The sequence below is a fragment of the Penaeus monodon genome, unplaced genomic scaffold, assembly GCF_015228065.2.
Source record: "Penaeus monodon isolate SGIC_2016 unplaced genomic scaffold, NSTDA_Pmon_1 PmonScaffold_5552, whole genome shotgun sequence".
NCBI classification, from domain to species: Eukaryota; Metazoa; Arthropoda; class Malacostraca; order Decapoda; family Penaeidae; genus Penaeus; species Penaeus monodon.
In genome coordinates this window covers 1-19,197 of record NW_023660499.1, presented here as the reverse complement: position 1 = coordinate 19,197, position 19,197 = coordinate 1, and the positions used below count along the sequence as shown (strand labels likewise).

The 19,197-nt window shown below is 51.6% G+C and overlaps 2 protein-coding genes across 2 annotated transcripts; both read left to right on the top strand.

Annotated features, from left to right (window-relative positions):
* Positions 1-790: 790 nt before the first annotated feature.
* LOC119571225 lies at positions 791-1,431 on the top strand. Its single transcript, XM_037918631.1, has 2 exons — positions 791-1,132; positions 1,279-1,431. The coding sequence occupies exons 1-2, from the start codon at positions 791-793 to the stop codon at positions 1,429-1,431; spliced, it is 495 nt and encodes a 164-aa protein (XP_037774559.1).
* Positions 1,432-10,679: 9,248 nt separating this feature from the next.
* Positions 10,680-11,446, top strand: LOC119571223 (uncharacterized protein YifB-like). The gene is made up of 2 exons (XM_037918630.1): positions 10,680-10,865; positions 10,988-11,446. Exons 1-2 carry the CDS (start codon positions 10,680-10,682, stop codon positions 11,444-11,446), a joined length of 645 nt encoding a protein of 214 aa, XP_037774558.1.
* Positions 11,447-19,197: the final 7,751 nt, after the last annotated feature.

Sequence of the window (19,197 nt, the reverse complement as noted above, 5' to 3'; positions counted from 1 at the left end):
TTGGTAGCGTCCTACTTTTTGCTGAATCTTCGCGAATACATGGTTTGGTGCGAAGAAATCGATCGTAGCGAATGCGACCGTAGGATCCGTTCAGCCAACTAGCTCTAGCGGTTTTGACCCTAGGATTTTCGCAACCTATTTTCGCAGACCCCCGTAACGCAACCGAAATATCTGCGAGACCCAAGACGTGAGTTCGCTTCCTCAATCAAAGGCTGGAGAAGACCGTTTGGAAGGTCTTCTGGATCGAATCAACCGCATTGCATCTGGAGACGCGTCGGAAGACGAACCACTTGAAGCAACGGCATCGCACGATGATTCAAGCGACGATGCGGAAGCATTGGGCACTCTGTCTGTTGGCGCGGAAGGCCACACGTCCAGTGGCGAATTTGTGCCGCCGGAACCCAAGTCTTACCGAGAAGCAGGGTTGTCGGATACACAAGTTGAAGAGCTGATGCTGAAGTACTGCTGGCGCGAGGCGATGCGCAAGGCCGCCAAATTGCCGATCAGTGCGATTGCCTTTCAGTCTGATTGACAAGACACTTCGACAGCTCAAATTCGAACAGTTGGTGGTTTATCGCGATGCGGCCGAAGTAAACGACTATCAATACCAACTGACAGAAAACGGTCGCGAACGCGCTCGACGCTACAGCAATGACTGCAGCTATTATGGATCAGCACCCATTACGTTGAAGGATTACATCAAGTCAGTCAAAGCGCAGTCCATCCAAGGCAAGCATCCCACGTTGGCTGACTTGAAGGTGGCGTTTTCAGATTGTTGATCAATCCCAAGATGCTGACTCGCCTGGGTCCGGCCATCAATTCGGGTCGAGGTATGTTCTTGTTCGGCTACCCAGGAAACGGCAAAACGAGTATCGCGGAACGAGTGACCAAGTGTTTTGGAGATAACATCTGGATTCCTCGCGCTTTGGGAATCGAAGGCGAAATGTACGTGTGTTCGATCCGAATCACCACACCGAAGTTCCTTTTGGCGAAAGCACGGTCTGTGGCCGACGTCAAATATGATCGACGTTGGGCGTACATTCGACGTCCCACTATCATCGTCGGTGGCGAATTGACCATGGAGCAATTAGAACTCCGTTTGAATACCAGCACCAATGTCAATGAAGCTCCGGTGCAAACTAAAAAGCAACTGCGGCACGCTGGTGATTGACGACTTTGTCGACAAAAAATGCGCACCGATGAGTTATCAACCGGTGGATCGTACCGCTGGAAAAACGTTATGACTTCTTAAACCTGCCCAGCGGTAAGTCCATTCAGGTTCCCTTCGATCAGCTGGTTGTCTTCTCGACCAACTTGGAGCCGAAAGACCTGGTAGACGACGCGTTCCTTCGCCGAATTCCTTATAAGATTGAAGTGGAAAATCCATCTGAAGAAGAATTATTGAACTCTTCAAAATCATGTGCCCACTGATGGGCTTCACCTACAAGGAAGGTCCCATTCGGTACTTAGTTGATACGCACTACCTGCCGGTCAACAGGCCGTTTCGTTGCTGCCAACCTCGAGACTTACTGTTGCAAGTCAAGAATTTGTGTTTGTACGAAAACCGGTCGCCGGAACTAACAAAAGAAAGTATCGACTTTGCAGTCGACAACTACTTTGCCGTAATGTAATTCACGCCGATTTTGGGCCAACGCTGGGCACATTGAATCCTAGCGAACGATTTCAGAGCCCGCCTTTTCTTCGGCGGCGCTCTTGCGATAGTAGTTGGGCACCATTTTCCAGAAGTCATCCGTCTGGCTCGAAGCCACTTGTTGCAACGCCAATTGTCCCAGCGCAAAGGCCGACGGTTCCCAATTCTGGGCGGATGCAACCGTGCAATTCGCTGGCAAACGGTCGACAATTCGCTCTAAGCCCGGTCCGGTCACCGAATGGTTTTCCGTCAGTGACGCCAGCCAATCGTCGATAGAACAAATCGATACGTCCGAAATCCGGCGGATTTGCTGGGTGTCCACTTCGTACAAAGCGGGGAACATTTGCTTCCGTTGCGCATCCATTACCACCGAACAATGGGCGGACGTAAGTTGACAACCGGCCGCAATGACGTCCATGGTATTGATGGCGACGGTTCGCGACTGCGTCACAAAAGCAAACGTCTTGGCGACCGTCATGCCGATGCGCAATCGGTGAATGACCCAGGACCTCCGACACGGCAATCAGGTCCACCTCTGGAGGCGACACGTTGTTTGAGCGAGCAGCGTTTGATAGCGGGAATCAGCGATTGCGTTGTCCGTTGCTGGCGATCTAGCTGAACGTGCTGCAGCAACATGTCACCTCGCACAACAACGCTATACTGCCAGGCTGGATGGACGTTTCAATTGCCAGGACGTGCATTCCAAGAAAGCTCCGTAGCGTCGGAATGTTGTTTCGGAAAACGCCACACCATAGCAAACTGGTTGGACTTACATAACCATGCTTCCTGCGTCAAAAAGAATCGTCATGATCGCGTTGTCGGTTCCTTGATTCTACCGGCAATTGGGATCATGCATGGGCGAGCGTTAGTAGAAAAAACAGTCACACACTTGCTGATGCCTTTAGGGATCACCTGGACGGCGGCCATCCTGCTGTGCGTCTATTGGACCTTGGAAAAACAACGTCGCAAAGCATTCTTCGCAGGTCTGTTTGTCGTTTTTCAAACGCTCACCTGCAGCGACAACGGTGGAACGATGCTGGTCCAAAGTTTAGAAAAATCGGTTCGCGCCGGTTCCCTTCGAATCAATGGATTCGTTCGATTATGTTGTCGTTCTGGGAGGCGGTTCGAATTCAGACGAATCCAGTTACGTTTGGCTGAACAACTCTGGCGATCGAATCATGGCGGCCTTGCGAATGTATCATTTGGGAAAAGCCAAGAAGCTGATTGCCACCGGTCGCCATCATGGCTGGCGAGACGTGCCACTGGCTGGACCAGCGGAAGAAACGACCAAGATTTGGACGCAAGCCGGCGTTCCTGCCGCCGACATTGTCCAGTTGGAAGGTATCAATACCTATCAGGAAATGAAGCATCTTCGGCAATTCGCAAGCCAACATCCTGACGCACGATTTGCGTTGGTAACTTCCGCCGGACATATGGCTCGAGCGATGCGGTTGGCGGCGTCCTTCGATCTTCAGTTCGAACCCGTTGCCGTAGACTGGACGGCCGAGGATCTTCCGTGGCATTCCTGGATTGGATTCCTAGTAGCGAAGGGCTCGAAAAGTCCGAATCGGCACTTCGGGAATACCTAGCTTATTTAGTCGGCCGATAAAAAAACGCCGCTGGCAATCTCTTGCCAACGGCGTTCGCAAGATTCGAATCCTATGGGCCCGATGCCGATGCAGTAGCCGCCGCGGATCCTCGAGTGAACACGTTGGTGAAGACATTGAAGCCCAGCTGCTGTGCAAAGTAGCGAGACACTGCTTCCGACGGAGTCTCTTGCAGCAACAAGACGTCGCCTTCTTTCACCACAATGTTTTCTCGCGGATCACGCAATGCACGATTCAAGTCAACTCGGATGTTGACCTGACCGCCTCGAGGAGTCTTACGCAGGACGGTCAGCAGACTTGGGTTGGGTCGTCCCAGGCCATTGATTTGATTGATACCGTTGAAGTTGTTGGTCAATTGACCACCGCTCAAGATCGGACCACCCACGGCCAACACCGCTTCCACCACTCGCAGGTCATAGTCACGAGGCAACGGTACTTGACGAGAAGGCATGAGACCGCCGGTGTAGTACACATCTGATTTACTGGCTGGCACGAACACAAGTCACCGCTTTGTAGTTTGACATCATCTTCGCTAAATGGTTTGGACGCGTTGGGTGGCAGTCGCAGTGGAATCCGAATCGTTTGCCGTTTCGGTTTGGTGGTCGTGCGTTCATGGCTCCACGCCAGTTGATCGTCTTTTCCAGGAATCGATTCGTAGCCACGATAGACAATGATTTCATTCGCAGCACTCGGTCCGGCAAGCCTCCGGTTCGCACTAGGGCTCGCAAAACATCTGCGTGATTGCTGGGCAGCTCCAGTTCATTGCCGGTACCTTGGGTTCGATTTCGAATGAGGCTAGCCGAAGTCACCAAACGGAAACCGGGATCTTCAATGTTAATTCTGGTGTTGGGCGAATCTTCACGTACCACCAAGATTCTCGCTCGACGCGGCAACACTAACGTGACGATGATGGGCACTTTGCCTTTTTGGATCAACTGTTTGTCTTCTGTGTACGCTTTGGTAATCGCTTCTTCCGCTTCTTTGACTGTCATACCTCGCACATTAATCGAATTGACTTCGGTAAGCGTCACGGTGCCGTCTTCACGAACCGGGAACGGATAACCAAACGACGGCGGCACGTCACCCACGTCGGGGAAGTTAATGGGAGGCAGCTGATTCGGATTCCCCAGATAGCCTTCGATGTAAACGCCCAGAATGTCGCCGGTGTCCAAGCGGTACGGAAGTTCCGGTTGCGACTGCAGCCAAGATGCGGAATTTGCCGCAGTCTTCTCGAGGTTCGGCCAGTAATTCGTCCGGCAGCAGATGTGCTGGAACACCGTTGGCAACCGGATTGGTAATGGATGCGCAGCCGGTAAACAGCAGCATGGCAGTTGCCAGGAAAGGTAACTTCGTGGGATTGGCGATTGGTTCAGCATGATATTTCCGTACAGTCGAATGCTGTAAAAGGAGTAGCGCTGGCGAATCGAGTGAGTTATCTCGCTTGCCAGTTATCGTTGGTCGTGTCGGTTTCCGATTCGTCCGGGATTGATTCCAAGACGACGGGCCCCACGCTTTTCTGCAACGTGTTGCCATTTTCCGTTTCTGTGTTTCGAATCGGATTAGTTTTGAGTTGCGAACCACTAGGTCCAACCTGAACGGCGGCCCCAGCGAAAGGATCGAATGCTTGCACTTGGGGTGTCACGGGTTTCGTTTGTTTCGTCGCTGGCTGTTTTGCCACGGCGGTAGCGGCGGCGAACGATCGTCCGTTTCAAAAGAAACCGGGTCCAGCAAGTCGTCACTGAGATCATCTTCCAGTAGGTCGTTCGTTTCTTGCAGCAAGTCATTCAGCTGGCCGGAACCCTCCAACTCTTCTAATTCGGGAAGTCCATCTTCCAGTTGCAAATCGTTGTTGGAAACCGGGCAGTGGCAGTTCGTCCATTAAGTCACTGGCATCGTCAGAACCATCCAGTCCAGGTTGCTGCGTATCACCTTCCAACAATGGATCTTCTGTCAGACTGTCATTTAACAATTGATCGTCTGTCGCTTCGGACGACTCGTCTTCCAACAGAACCGGTTCGTCTTCGACATCGTCACCAGGTATTTCAAGATCACTTTCGTCGTTCGGGTCGTCCGGTGCAGGCTCCAACGCCGGTGTCGGAGTTGTCTCTGAGGAGTCAATTCGGGGCCGACAATGGACGGCTGCATCGGTTCTTCCATTGGCGAAGAAAGTTCCGGCCAATCCTGATTTGGTGCCGTTTGATCAACTTCCCATTCCGGAACTTCTTCCGCGTTGTAGCCCAACAGCATGGACGATGGAATGACCGCTCGTTGCCGATAACCGCCATCACGAGCGACCTGGCTCCGTGCGAAAAACCGTTGTACAATCTTCAACCGCTTGGGTGCCACGCACATTACGGTAACCAACTCGCCAAAATCGACGAGGCGGAAACGGGCGGCGGATCGGCTTCGCCACCGGCATACACTTGATCGACAAAGCCCTGAATGAAACCGCTACCGTAATCAGACGAATAGGTTCCGCCGGATTGCGTTGCCAATTGATTCCATTCCTGCTTGGCCCATCGCTTGTATTGTTGATTGGCTAACCGCCCGTCTGTGACTCGGGATATCCGTGGAGTTCGCCATACATCGTGCGATACGCCAGTTGCATGGGAGTGCAACCAACGCAAACCAGCAACAGAATTGCGAACACAGGCAATTCGACCGCATCGGCGATAATTCGGCGCCGGGATAACGCTTGTCGTTCATCCGGTTGAAATTCATTGTTTATTGACCCTTTGCAGGTTCGCACGACGTGTTTTTCAGGATTGCCTCAAATCGAAAAGCACGCATTCGCGAGTTCCCCCCGATTTGATAGGCGGCGGGAGAGTATCAAGTCAAAAAAAGAAGTCCAGTCAGATTTGACTAAAGATTCAAATATTTCCGCCCGTCGCCCAAAAACAGCTCAATCTGAAGAAGATGCGTGCTTTAGCGAGATTCTTTCTGGTGTTTTCCCGTGAATTCGACTGGGTTAAATGCAAAATATAGGCTGGCCTAAAAAAATAGAGATTCTTTGCCAAAGTGCTTGCATTGCCAGCATTGCCGGTTATTATGAGACGAAATCGGCTGCTCGGAGCGTAGCCTTCATCCCCGGAATGGACGCCAACAACGTTTGAGATTTTTGAAACTTTGTTTTTGCATCCTAAGAGGAGGAACGCTAATGACTCGGTGGGGAAAATGGTGCTTGTGTGTGCGCAGTCACACTTTCTACTTTTGCTGGCAATATTTCAGCGAACATCATCACTTTTGACGTGATACCTGCTTACGCCCCTGTAGGCCCGAATTCGCCTAGCTGGAGCGGCTACGTAAGCAATGCGTTACTGGGTATTCGATCGGGCGGTGTCCCGACGGGAGTAGGCCCAGATCGAGATGCGGATCCCACGTTCTACCAGCCACTGGCACTGAACGCATTGGTTGATCCAAGCGAAATGATTTACACGCCATTTAACTCTTGGCGAGCCACCGCGACTCCGAACGCTTCGTTTACGGGCAATTCGGCAGTTTCCAGCGAATTTGGCAATCGCATTCACTTTGGTTTGCTTGTTGTTTCCGAACCTGGTTCGGAATTCGCCCTGAGCGATCTGACTTGGGCTTTGGACAGCAATGATTCAGACGATTACTTTGATCAAGGCGGTTCGTTTGCCGGTGCCACCTACTCGTCTACGCGACTAGGTATCAACTACGGAACAGACGGAATCGCTGACACGGCAGACGATATCATCTATGACAGTGGTGAAGCAGGGACAAGCTTGATTAACGAACTGGTGTACGTCGGTGTGGGCGACGGATTCTACTCGTTCAACTCGGCTGCCTCTTCGGATCAAGATGACATCAACCTGACTCTGGCTCAGATCTTTGGGGCAGATTGCGACGGCTGCAATGTCGACTTCGACGCGACCTACACGCTTCCCAACCCATGGGAGGAACTGCATCCGGAACGGGTGGTATCGACATCTTCGTACCTGAACCTGCTTCGGCAGTGATGGTGCTGTGCGGATTGATTGGCTTGGGCTTGGCTCGTCGCCGCAACTAGTAAAAACTAGAAAAATGGGTAAGACAGACTTGATTGTCTGTCTTATCCTGTTTAAATTAATCAGAAGTTCGAGTGGTTAGTCAGGGAGTGATGGTAGACAGCTCGTAGCATTTAACTTTGGAGTTTTGCATCGATGAAGATTAAGGTTCGAAGCTATTTAAACTTCGCGGTAATTGGAGCGGCTGTCCTTTTCGCTGCGATCCCTCTCTCGAATCTGTTAGTAGCAGGTCCTTCCGAAGTGGAGGTCGACTCGCAGGTGCCGTGATCGAAGAAACGGAAGCGGTTTCGGAAGAGCCGTATCGGCTTTGATGGCTGGAAACGCAGTAGGAGCATCGCGAGATTGCTCGTTCGGTTTGCGAATTCCCGCGAGTGCTTTTGTTCCCTAATCGGAACGAAGTCGTTAAGCAGAATCAAAACGCACCGGTCCCCAACGGGTCACGGTGCTTTTCTATTTCCACATGTCTCGATCCAAGATGCGATAGTTTATCGCCTCGGACAGATGATGGATCAAGATTCCGGCGCATCTTCGATATCAGCGATAGTCCGTGCGACGCGAAGAATCTTGTCGTGTGCTCGAGCGGAAAGTCCCATTTCGTTGACGGTATTGTGCAATAACGTTTCGGATGGCCCGTCCAGCTTACAGAATTTTCGAATCTGGCGACTATTCATCTGGCCATTGCAGCGAACTCGACTGTCTTCAAAACGCGATAACTGATGGCGCCGAGCTGACGTCACCATTTCGTTCATTTCCGCTGTCGAAGTCCCAGGAACGGAACTGGAGAGTTCTTTGAAATCAACGGCAGGAACTTCTAAGTGGACGTCGATTCGGTCGAGCAGTGGTCCGCTGATCTTGGCCATATAGCGTTCAATTTGCGGAATGCTGCAATTGCAATCGCGTCTGGGGTCGCTGCGGTAACCGCACGGACATGGATTCATAGCGGCAACCAGAATGAAGTCGGCCGGAAACGTGGTAGAACGAAGTGCTCGCGAAATGGGACCTGGCCCTCTTCTAACGGTTGGCGGAGTACTTCTAACGTTCTGCGGTGAATTCGGGCAATTCGTCCAGAAAACAGCACGCCATTGTGCGAAAGACTGATTTCACCAGGCGACGGCGGACTGCCTCCGCCCACCAGTCCCGCTTCGCTAATAGTATGATGGGGCGAACGGAACGGCCGTTTCGCCATCAGCGGCTGGCCTTGTTCCAGTTTCCCATGGCCGAATAGATCCGAGTTGTTTCGATCGATTCACCGGCGCTCAGCATTGGTAGAATGCCTGGAATTCGGGATGCTAACATCGTTTACCCGTGCCTGGCGGTCCCACCATCAGCAGATTATGAGCACCGGCGGCGGCGATGGTCAGCGCGCGTTTGGCCATTTCTTGTCCACGGACGTCCGAGTAATCATCTTCGTAATCGAAAATTCGGCGAACAGCAAATCCAGCCGAGAAGGCGTGGGAGCGATATCCAGTTCGCCGAAAAGAAACCCACAGCTTGGCAGAGACTAGAAAACCGGATGACGTCAATGTCTTCCACCACGGCTGCTTCCGCCGCATTCGCATCCGGTACCACAATACCTCGGATTCCGGTTCCTTGGCAGCCGCAATCGCCATTGAAAGTACGCCTTTGGCGGGCCGAGCAAACCTTCCAGCGAGAGTTCTCCGACGACGCATATTGGTCAAAAAAGTCTGAATCAATCTGACCGCTGCCGGCGAGCACACCCAATGTGATTGGCAAATCAAACGTGGCGGCTTGCTTGGGAAGTTCAGCCGGCGCTAGATTTATGACGATTCGATCCTGCGGGCGAACGAATCCCGAATTGATCATCGCTCGTTCAACTCGGTGTGTACTTTCCTAACAGCCTGTTCGGGAAGACCTACCAAAACCGTTTTGGGCACGGCACGCGGAGAAACATCAACTTCCACTTCAACTGGCAGCGCGTCTATTCCCAATAGGGAAAGGTTTGAGTTAGCAAGCATTTCGACTATCGGTGCTTTCGTAAAACTTCAACGAATCAAAGGTGTTGAACGAATGTGCCAAGAACGACTCGCCAAGAATCCTACGAAACGAGTCTGCTTTAATAGACAAAAGATTGATTCGAGTAACAATTACAGTGGGACAAGAAACAAGCAATTATTGTCGAGACTGCCTATAATTGAGCGTTAGATGTAGTACACAAGGCAGAATGGGTTTCCAAAGGACGTGAACGTGATGCAGTGGGTCTCTTCCGGCTGGCAACGATTATGCTGTTCTCCGTGGTCGTATATATATATATATTATATATATATATATATATATATATATATATATATATATATATATATATATATATATATATATATATACGACACGGAGAACAGCATAATCGTTGCCAGCCGGAAAAGGACCCACTGCATCACGTTCACGTCCTTTGGAAACCCATTCTGCCTTGTGTACTACATCTAACGCTCAATTATAGGCAGTCTCGACAATAATTGCTTGTTTCTTGTCCCACTGTAATTGTTACTCGAATCAATCTTTTGTCTATTAAAGCAGACTCGTTTCGTAGGATTCTTGGCGAGTCGTTCTTGGCACATTCGTTCAACACCTTTGATTCGTTGAAGTTTTACGAAAGCACCGATAGTCGAAATGCTGCTAAACTCAAAACCTTTTCCCTATTGGGAATAGACGCGCTGCCAGTTGAAGTGGAAGTTGATGTTTCTCCGCGTGCCGTGCCCAAAACGGTTTTGGTAGGTCTTCCCGAACAGGCTGTTAAGGAAAGTACACACCGAGTTGAACGAGCGATGATCAATTCGGGATTCGTTCGCCCGCAGGATCGAATCGTCAAAATCTAGCGCCGGCTGAACTTCCCAAGCAAGCGCCACGTTTGATTTGCCAATCACATTGGGTGTGCTCGCCGGCAGCGGTCAGATTGATTCAGACTTTTTGACCAATATGCGGTCGTCGGAGAACTCTCGCTGGAAGGTTTGGCTCGGCCCGCCAAAGGCGTACTTTCAATGGCGATTGCGGCTGCCAAGGAACCGGGAATCCGAGGTATTGTGGTACCGGATGCGAATGCGGCGGAAGCAGCCGTGGTGGAAGACATTGACGTCATCCCGGTTTCTAGTCTCTGCCAAGCTGTGGGTTTCTTTTCGGGCGAACTGGATATCGCTCCCACGCCTTCTCGGCTGGATTTGCTGTTCGCCGAATTTTCGAATTACGAAGATGATTACTCGGACGTCCGTGGACAAGAAATGGCCAAACGCGCGCTGACCATCGCCGCCGCCGGTGCTCATAATCTGCTGATGGTGGGGACCGCCAGGCACGGGTAAAACGATGTTAGCATCCCGAATTCCAGGCATTCTACCAATGCTGAGCGCCGGTGAATCGATCGAAACAACTCGGATCTATTCGGCCATGGGGAAACTGGAACAAGGCCAGCCGCTGATGGCGAAACGGCCGTTCCGTTCGCCCCATCATACTATTAGCGAAGCGGGACTGGTGGGCGGAGGCAGTCCGCCGTCGCCTGGTGAAATCAGTCTTTCGCACAATGGCGTGCTGTTTCTGGACGAATTGCCCGAATTCAACCGCAGAACGTTAGAAGTACTCCGCCAACCGTTAGAAGAGGGCCAGGTCACCATTTCGCGAGCACTTCGTTCTACCACGTTTCCGGCCGACTTCATTCTGGTTGCCGCTATGAATCCATGTCCGTGCGGTTACCGCAGCGACCCCAGACGCGATTGCAATTGCAGCATTCCGCAAATGAACGCTATATGGCCAAGATCAGCGGACCACTGCTCGACCGAATCGACGTCCACTTAGAAGTTCCTGCCGTTGATTTCAAAGAACTCTCCAGTTCCGTTCCTGGGACTTCGACAGCGGAAATGAACGAAATGGTGACGTCAGCTCGGCGCCATCAGTTATCGCGTTTTGAAGACAGTCGAGTTCGCTGCAATGGTCAGATGAATAGTCGCCAGATTCGAAAATTTTGTAAGCTGGACGGGCCATCCGAAACGTTATTGCACAATACCGTCAACGAAATGGGACTTTCCGCTCGAGCACACGACAAGATTCTTCGCGTCGCACGGACTATCGCTGATATCGAAGATGCGCCGGAAATCTTGATCCATCATCTGTCCGAGGCGATAAACTATCGCATCTTGGATCGAGACATGTGGAAATAGAAAAAGCACCGTGACCCGTTGGGGACCGGTGCGTTTTGATTCTGCTTAACGACTTCGTTCCGATTAGGGAACAAAAGCACTCGCGGGAATTCGCAAACCGAACGAGCAATCTCGCGATGCTCCTACTGCGTTTCAGCCATCAAAGCCGATACGGCGTCTTCCGAAACCGCTTCCGTTTCTTCGATCACGGCAACCTGCGAGTCGACTCCACTTCGGAAGGACCTGCTACTAACAGATTCGAGAGAGGGATCGCAGCGAAAAGGACAGCCGCTCCAATTACCGCGAAGTTTAAATAGCTTCGAACCTTAATCTTCATCGATGCAAAACTCCAAAGTTAAATGCTACGAGCTGTCTACCATCACTCCCTGACTAACCACTCGAACTTCTGATTAATTTAAACAGGATAAGACAGACAATCAAGTCTGTCTTACCCATTTTTCTGGTTTTACTAGTTGCGGCGACGAGCCAAGCCCAGGCCGATCAATCCGCACAGCACCATCACTGCGAAGCAGGTTCAGGTACGAAGATGTCGATACCACCCGTTCCGGATGCAGTTCCTCCCATGGGGTTGGGAAGCGTGTAGGTCGCGTCGAAGTCGACATTGCAGCCGTCGCAATCTGCCCCAAAGATCTGAGCCAGAGTCAGGTTGATGTCATCTTGATCCGAAGAGGCAGCCGAGTTGAACGAGTAGAATCCGTCGCCCCACACCGACGTACACCAGTTCGTTAATCAAGCTTGTCCCTGCTTCACCACTGTCATAGATGATATCGTCTGCCGTGTCAGCGATTCCGTCTGTTCCGTAGTTGATACCTAGTCGCGTAGACGAGTAGGTGGCACCGGCAAACGAACCGCCTTGATCAAAGTAATCGTCTGAATCATTGCTGTCCAAAGCCCAAGTCAGATCGCTCAGGGCGAATTCCGAACCAGGTTCGGAAACAACATGCAAACCAAAGTGAATGCGATTGCCAAATTCGCTGGAAAACTGCCGAATTGCCCGTAAACGAAGCGTTCGGAGTCGCGGTGGCTCGCCAAGAGTTAAATGGCGTGTAAATCATTTCGCTTGGATCAACCAATGCGTTCAGTGCCAGTGGCTGGTAGAACGTGGGATCCGCATCTCGATCTGGGCCTACTCCCGTCGGGACACCGCCCGATCGAATACCCAGTAAACGCATGCTTACGTAGCCGCTCCAGCTAGGCGAATTCGGGCCTACAGGGGCGTAAGCAGGTATCACGTCAAAAGTGATGATGTTCGCTGAAATATTGCCAGCAAAAGTAGAAAGTGTGACTGCGCACACACAAGCAACCAATTTTCCCCACCGAGTCATTAGCGTTCCTCCTCTTAGGATGCAAAAAACAAAAGTTTCAAAAATCTCAAACGTTGTTGGCGTCCATTCCGGGGATGAAGGCTACGCTCCGAGCAGCCGATTTCGTCTCATAATAACCGGCAATGCTGGCAATGCAAGCACTTTGGCAAAAGAATCTCTATTTTTTTAGGCCAGCCTATATTTTGCATTTAACCCAGTCGAATTCACGGGAAAACACCAGAAAGAATCTCGCTAAAGCACGCATCTTCTTCAGATTGAGCTGTTTTGGGCGACGGGCGGAAAATATTTGAATCTTTAGTCAAATCTGACTGGACTTCTTTTTTTTGACTTGATACTCTCCCGCCGCCTATCAAATCGGGGGGAACTCGCGAATGCGTGCTTTTCGATTTGAGGCAATCCTGAAAAACACGTCGTGCGAACCTGCAAAGGGTCAATAAACAATGAATTTCAACCGGATGAACGACAAGCGTTATCCCGGCGCCGAATTATCGCCGATGCGGTCGAATTGCCTGTGGTTCGCAATTCTGTTGCTGGTTGCGTTGGTTGCACTCCCATGCAACTGGCGTATCGCACGATGTATGGCGAACTCCACGGATATCCCCGAGTCACAGACGGGCGGTTAGCCAATCAACAATACAAGCGATGGGCCAAGCAGGAATGGAATCAATTGGCAAACGCAATCCGGCGGAACCTATTCGTCTGATTACGGTAGCGGTTTCATTCAGGGCTTTGTCGATCAAGTGTATGCGGTGGCGAAGCCGATCCGCCGCCCGTCCGCCTCGTCGATTTTGGCGAGTTGGTTACCGTAATGTGCGTGGCACCCAAAGCGGTTGAAGATTGGTACAACGGTTTTTCGCACGGGAGCCAAGGTCGCTCGTGATGGCGGTTATCGGCAACGAGCGGTCATTCCATCGTCCATGCTGTTGGGCTACAACGCGGAAGAAGTTCCGGAATGGGAAGTTGATCAAACGGCACAAATCAGGATTGCCGGAACTTTCTTCGCCAATGGAAGAACCGATGCAGCCGTCCATTGTCGGCCCCGAATTGACTCCTCAAGAGACAACTCCGACACCGGCGTGGAGCCTGCACCGGACGACCCGAACGACGAAAGTGATCTTGAAATACCTGGTGACGATGTCGAAGACGAACCGGTTCTGTTGGAAGACGAGTCGTCCGAAGCGACAGACGATCAATTGTTAAATGACAGTCTGACAGAAGATCCATTGTTGGAAGGTGATACGCAGCAACCTGGACTGGATGGTTCTGACGATGCCAGTGACTTAATGGACGAACTGCCACTGCCCGGTTCCAACAACGATTTGCAACTGGAAGATGGACTTCCCGAATTAGAAGAGTTGGAGGGTTCCGGCCAGCTGAATGACTTGCTGCAAGAAACGAACGACCTACTGGAAGATGATCTCAGTGACGACTTGTGGACCCGGTTTCTTTTGAAACGGACGATCGTTCGCCGCCGCTACCGCCGTGGCAAAACAAGCCAGCGACGAAACAAACGAAACCCGTGACACCCCAAGTGCAAGCATTCGATCCTTTCGCTGGGGCCGCCGTTCAGGTGGACCTAGTGGTTCGCAACTCAAAACTAATCCGATTCGAAACACAGAAACGGAAAATGGCAACACGTTGCAGAAAAGCGTGGGGCCCGTCGTCTTGGAATCAATCCCGGACGAATCGGAAACCGACACGACCAACGATAACTGGCAAGCGAGATAACTCACTCGATTCGCCCAGCGCTACTCCTTTTACAGCATCGACTGTACGGAAATATCATGCTGAACCAATCGCCAATCCCACGAAGTTACCTTTTCCTGGCAACTGCCATGCTGCTGTTTACCGGCTGCGCATCCATTACCAATCCGGTTGCCAACGGTGTTCCAGCACATCTGCTGCCGGACGAATTACTGGCCGAACCTCGAGAAGAACTGCGGCAAATTCCGCCATCTTGGCTGCAGTCGCAACCGGAACTTCCGTACCGCTTGGACACCGGCGACATTCTGGGCGTTTACATCGAAGGCTATCTGGGGAATCCGAATCAGCTGCCTCCCATTAACTTCCCCGACGTGGGTGACGTGCCGCCGTCGTTTGGTTATCCGTTCCCGGTTCGTGAAGACGGCACCGTGACGCTTACCGAAGTCAATTCGATTAATGTGCGAGGTATGACAGTCAAAGAAGCGGAAGAAGCGATTACCAAAGCGTACACAGAAGACAAACAGTTGATCCAAAAAGGCAAAGTGCCCATCATCGTCACGTTAGTGTTGCCGCGTCGAGCGAGAATCTTGGTGGTACGTGAAGATTCGCCCAACACCAGAATTAACATTGAAGATCCCGGTTTCCGTTGGTGACTTCGGCTAGCCTCATTCGAAATCGAACCCAAGGTACCGGCAATGAACTGGAGCTGCCCAGCAATCACGCAGATGTTTTGCGAGCCCTAGTGCGAACCGGAGGCTTGCCGGGACCGAGTGCTGCGAATGAAATCATTGTCTATCGTGGCTACGAATCGATTCCTGGAAAAGACGATCAACTGGCGTGGAGCCATGAACGCACGACCACCAAACCGAAACGGCAAACGATTCGGATTCCACTGCGACTGCCACCCAACGCGTCCAAACCATTTAGCGAAGATGATGTCAAACTACAAAGCGGTGACATTGTGTTCGTGCCAGCCAGTAAATCAGATGTGTACTACACCGGCGGTCTCATGCCTTCTCGTCAAGTACCGTTGCCTCGTGACTATGACCTGCGAGTGGTGGAAGCGGTGTTGGCCGTGGGTGGTCCGATCTGAGCGGTGGTCAATTGACCAACAACTTCAACGGTATCAATCAAATCAATGGCCTGGGACGACCCAACCCAAGTCTGCTGACCGTCCTGCGTAAGACTCCTCGAGGCGGTCAGGTCAACATCCGAGTTGACTTGAATCGTGCATTGCGTGATCCGCGAGGAAAACATTGTGGTGAAAGAAGGCGACGTCTTGTTGCTGCAAGAGACTCCGTCGGAAGCAGTGTCTCGCTACTTTGCACAGCAGCTGGGCTCAATGTCTTCACCAACGTGTTCACTCGAGGATCCGCGGCGGCTACTGCATCGGCATCGGGCCCATAGGATTCGAAATCTTGCGAACGCCGTTGGCAAGAGATGCCAGCGGCGTTTTTTTATCGGCGACTAAATAAGCTAGGTATTCCCGAAGTGCCGATTCGGACTTTTCGAGCCCTTCGCTACTAGGAATCCAATCCAGGAATGCCACGGAAGATCCTCGGCCGTCCCAGTCTACGGCAACGGGTTCGAACTGAAGATCGAAGGACGCCGCCAACCGCATCGCTCGAGCCATATGTCCGGCGGAAGTTACCAACGCAAATCGTGCGTCAGGATGTTGGCTTGCGAATTGCCGAAGATGCTTCATTTCCTGATAGTATTGATACCTTCCAACTGGACAATGTCGGCGGCAGGAACGCCGGCTTGCGTCCAAATCTTGGTCGTTTCTTCCGCTGGTCCAGCCAGTGGCACGTCTCGCCAGCCATGATGGCGACCGGTGGCAATCAGCTTCTTGGCTTTTCCCAAATGATACATTCGCAAGGCCGCCATGATTCGATCGCCAGAGTTGTTCAGCCAAACGTAACTGATTCGTCTGAATTCGAACCGCCTCCCAGAACGACAAACATAATCAAACGAATCCATTGATTCGAAGGGAACCGGCGCGAACCGATTTTCTAAACTTTGGACCAGCATCGTTCCACCGTTGTCGCTGCAGGTGAGCGTTTGAAAAACGACAAACAGACCTGCGAAGAATGCTTTGCGACGTTGTTTTTCCAAGGTCCAATAGACGCACAGCAGGATGGCCGCCGTCCAGGTGATCCCTAAAGGCATCAGCAAGTGTGTGACTGTTTTTCTACTAACGCTCGCCCATGCATGATCCCAATTGCCGGTAGAATCAAGGAACCGACCAACGCGATCATGACGATTCTTTTTGACGCAGGAAGCATGGTATGTAAGTCCAACCAGTTTGCTATGGTGTGGCGTTTTCCGAAACAACATTCCGACGCTACGGAGCTTTCTTGGCAATGCACGTCCTGGCAATTGAAACGTCCATCCAGCCTGGCAGTATAGCGTTGTTGCGAGGTGACATGTTGCTGCAGCACGTTCAGCTAGATCGCCAGCAACGGACAACGCAATCGCTGATTCCCGCTATCAAACAGCTGCTCGCTCAAAACAACGTGTCGCCTCCAGAGGTGGACCTGATTGCCGTGTCGGAAGGTCCTGGGTCATTCACCGGATTGCGCATCGGCATGACGGTCGCCAAGACGTTTGCTTTTGTGACGCAGTCGCGAACCGTCGCCATCAATACCATGGACGTCATGCGGCCGGTTGTCAACTTACGTCCGCCCATTGTCGGTGGTAATGGATGCGCAACGGAAGCAAATGTTCACCGCTTTGTACGAAGTGGACACCCAGCAAATCCGCCGGATTTCGGACGTATCGATTTGTTCTATCGACGATTGGCTGGCGTCACTGACGGAAAACCATTCGGTGACCGGACCGGGCTTAGAGCGAATTGTCGACCGTTTGCAGCGAATTGCACGGTTGCATCCGCCCAGAATTGGGAACCGTCGGCCTTTGCGCTGGGACAATTGGCGTTGCAACAAGTGGCTCGAGCCAGACGGATGACTTCTGGAAAATGGTGCCCAACTACTATCGCAAGAGCGCCGCCGAAGAAAAGGCGGGGCTCTGAAATCGTTCGCTAGGATTCAATGTGCCAGCGTTGGCCCAAAATCGGCGTGAATTACATTACGGCAAAGTAGTTGTCGACTGCAAAGTCGATACTTTCTTTTGTTAGTTCGGCGACCGGTTTCGTACAAACACAAATTCTTGACTTGCAACAGTAAGTCTCGAGGTTGGCAGCAACGAAACGGCCTGTTGACCGGCAGGTAGTGCGTATCAAACTAAGTACCGAATGGGACCTTCCTGTAGGTGAAGCCCATCAGTGGGCACATGATTTGAAGAGTTCAATGAATTCTTCTTCAGATGGATTTCCACTTCAATCTTATAAGGAATTCGGCGAAGGAAACGCGTCGTTCTACCAGGTCTTTCGGCTCCAAGTTGGTCGAGAAGACAACCAGCTGATCGAAGGAACCTGAATGGACTTACCGCTGGGCAGGTTTAAGAAGTCATAACGTTTTTCCAGCGGTACGATCCACCGGTTGAGTAACTCATCGGTGCGCATTTTTTGTCGACCAAAGTCGTCAATCACCAGCGTGCCGCAGTTGCTTTTTAGTTGCACCGGAGCTTCATTGACATTGGTGCTGGTATTCAAACGGAGTTCTAATTGCTCCATGGTCAATTCGCCACCGACGATGATAGTGGGACGTCGAATGTACGCCCAACGTCGATCATATTTGACGTCGGCCAACAGACCGTTGCTTTCGCCAAAAGGAACTTCGGTGTGGTGATTCGGATCGAACACACGTACGATTTCGCCTTCGATTCCCAAAGCGCGAGGAATCCAGATGTTATCTCCAAAACACTTGGTCACTCGTTCCGCGATACTCGTTTTGCCGTTTCCTGGGTAGCCGAACAAGAACATACCCCGACCCCAATTGATGGCCGGACCCAGGCGAGTCAGCATCTTGGGATGATCAACAAATCTGAAAACGCCACCTTCAAGTCAGCCAACGTGGGATGCTTGCCTTGGATGGACTGCGCTTGACTGACTTTATGTAATCCTTCAACGTAATGGGTGCTGATCCATAATAGCTGCAGTCATTGCTGTAGCGTCGAGCGCGTTCGCGACCGTTTTCTGTCAGTTGGTATTGATAGTCGTTTTCTTCGGCCGCATCGCGATAAACCACCAACTGTTCGAATTTGAGCTGTCGAAGTGTCTTGTCAATCAGACTGAAAGGCAATCGCAAAATGATCGGCAATTGGCGGCCTTGCGCATCGCCTCGCGCCCAGCAAGTACTTCAGCATCAGCTCTTCAACTTGTGTATCCGACAACCCTGCTTCTCGGTAAGACTTGGGTTCCGGCGGCACAAATTCGCCACTGGGACGTGTGGCCTTCCGCGCCAACAGACAGAGTGCCCAATGCTTCCGCATCGTCGCTTGAATCATCGTGCGATGCCGTTGCTTCAAGTGGTTCGTCTTCCGACGCGTCTCCAGATGCAATGCGGTTGATTCGATCCAGAAGACCTTCCAAACGGTCTTCTCCAGCCTTTGATGAGGAAGCGAACTCACGTCTTGGGTCTCGCAGATATTCGGTTGCGTTACGGGGTCTGCGAGAAAATAGGTTGCGAATATCCTAGGGTCAAATCCGCTAGAGCTAGTTGGCTGAACGGATCCTACGGTGCATTCGCTACGATCGATTCTTCGCACAACCCTGTATTCGCGAAGATTCAGCAAAACGTGGACGCTACCAACGCCAAGTGT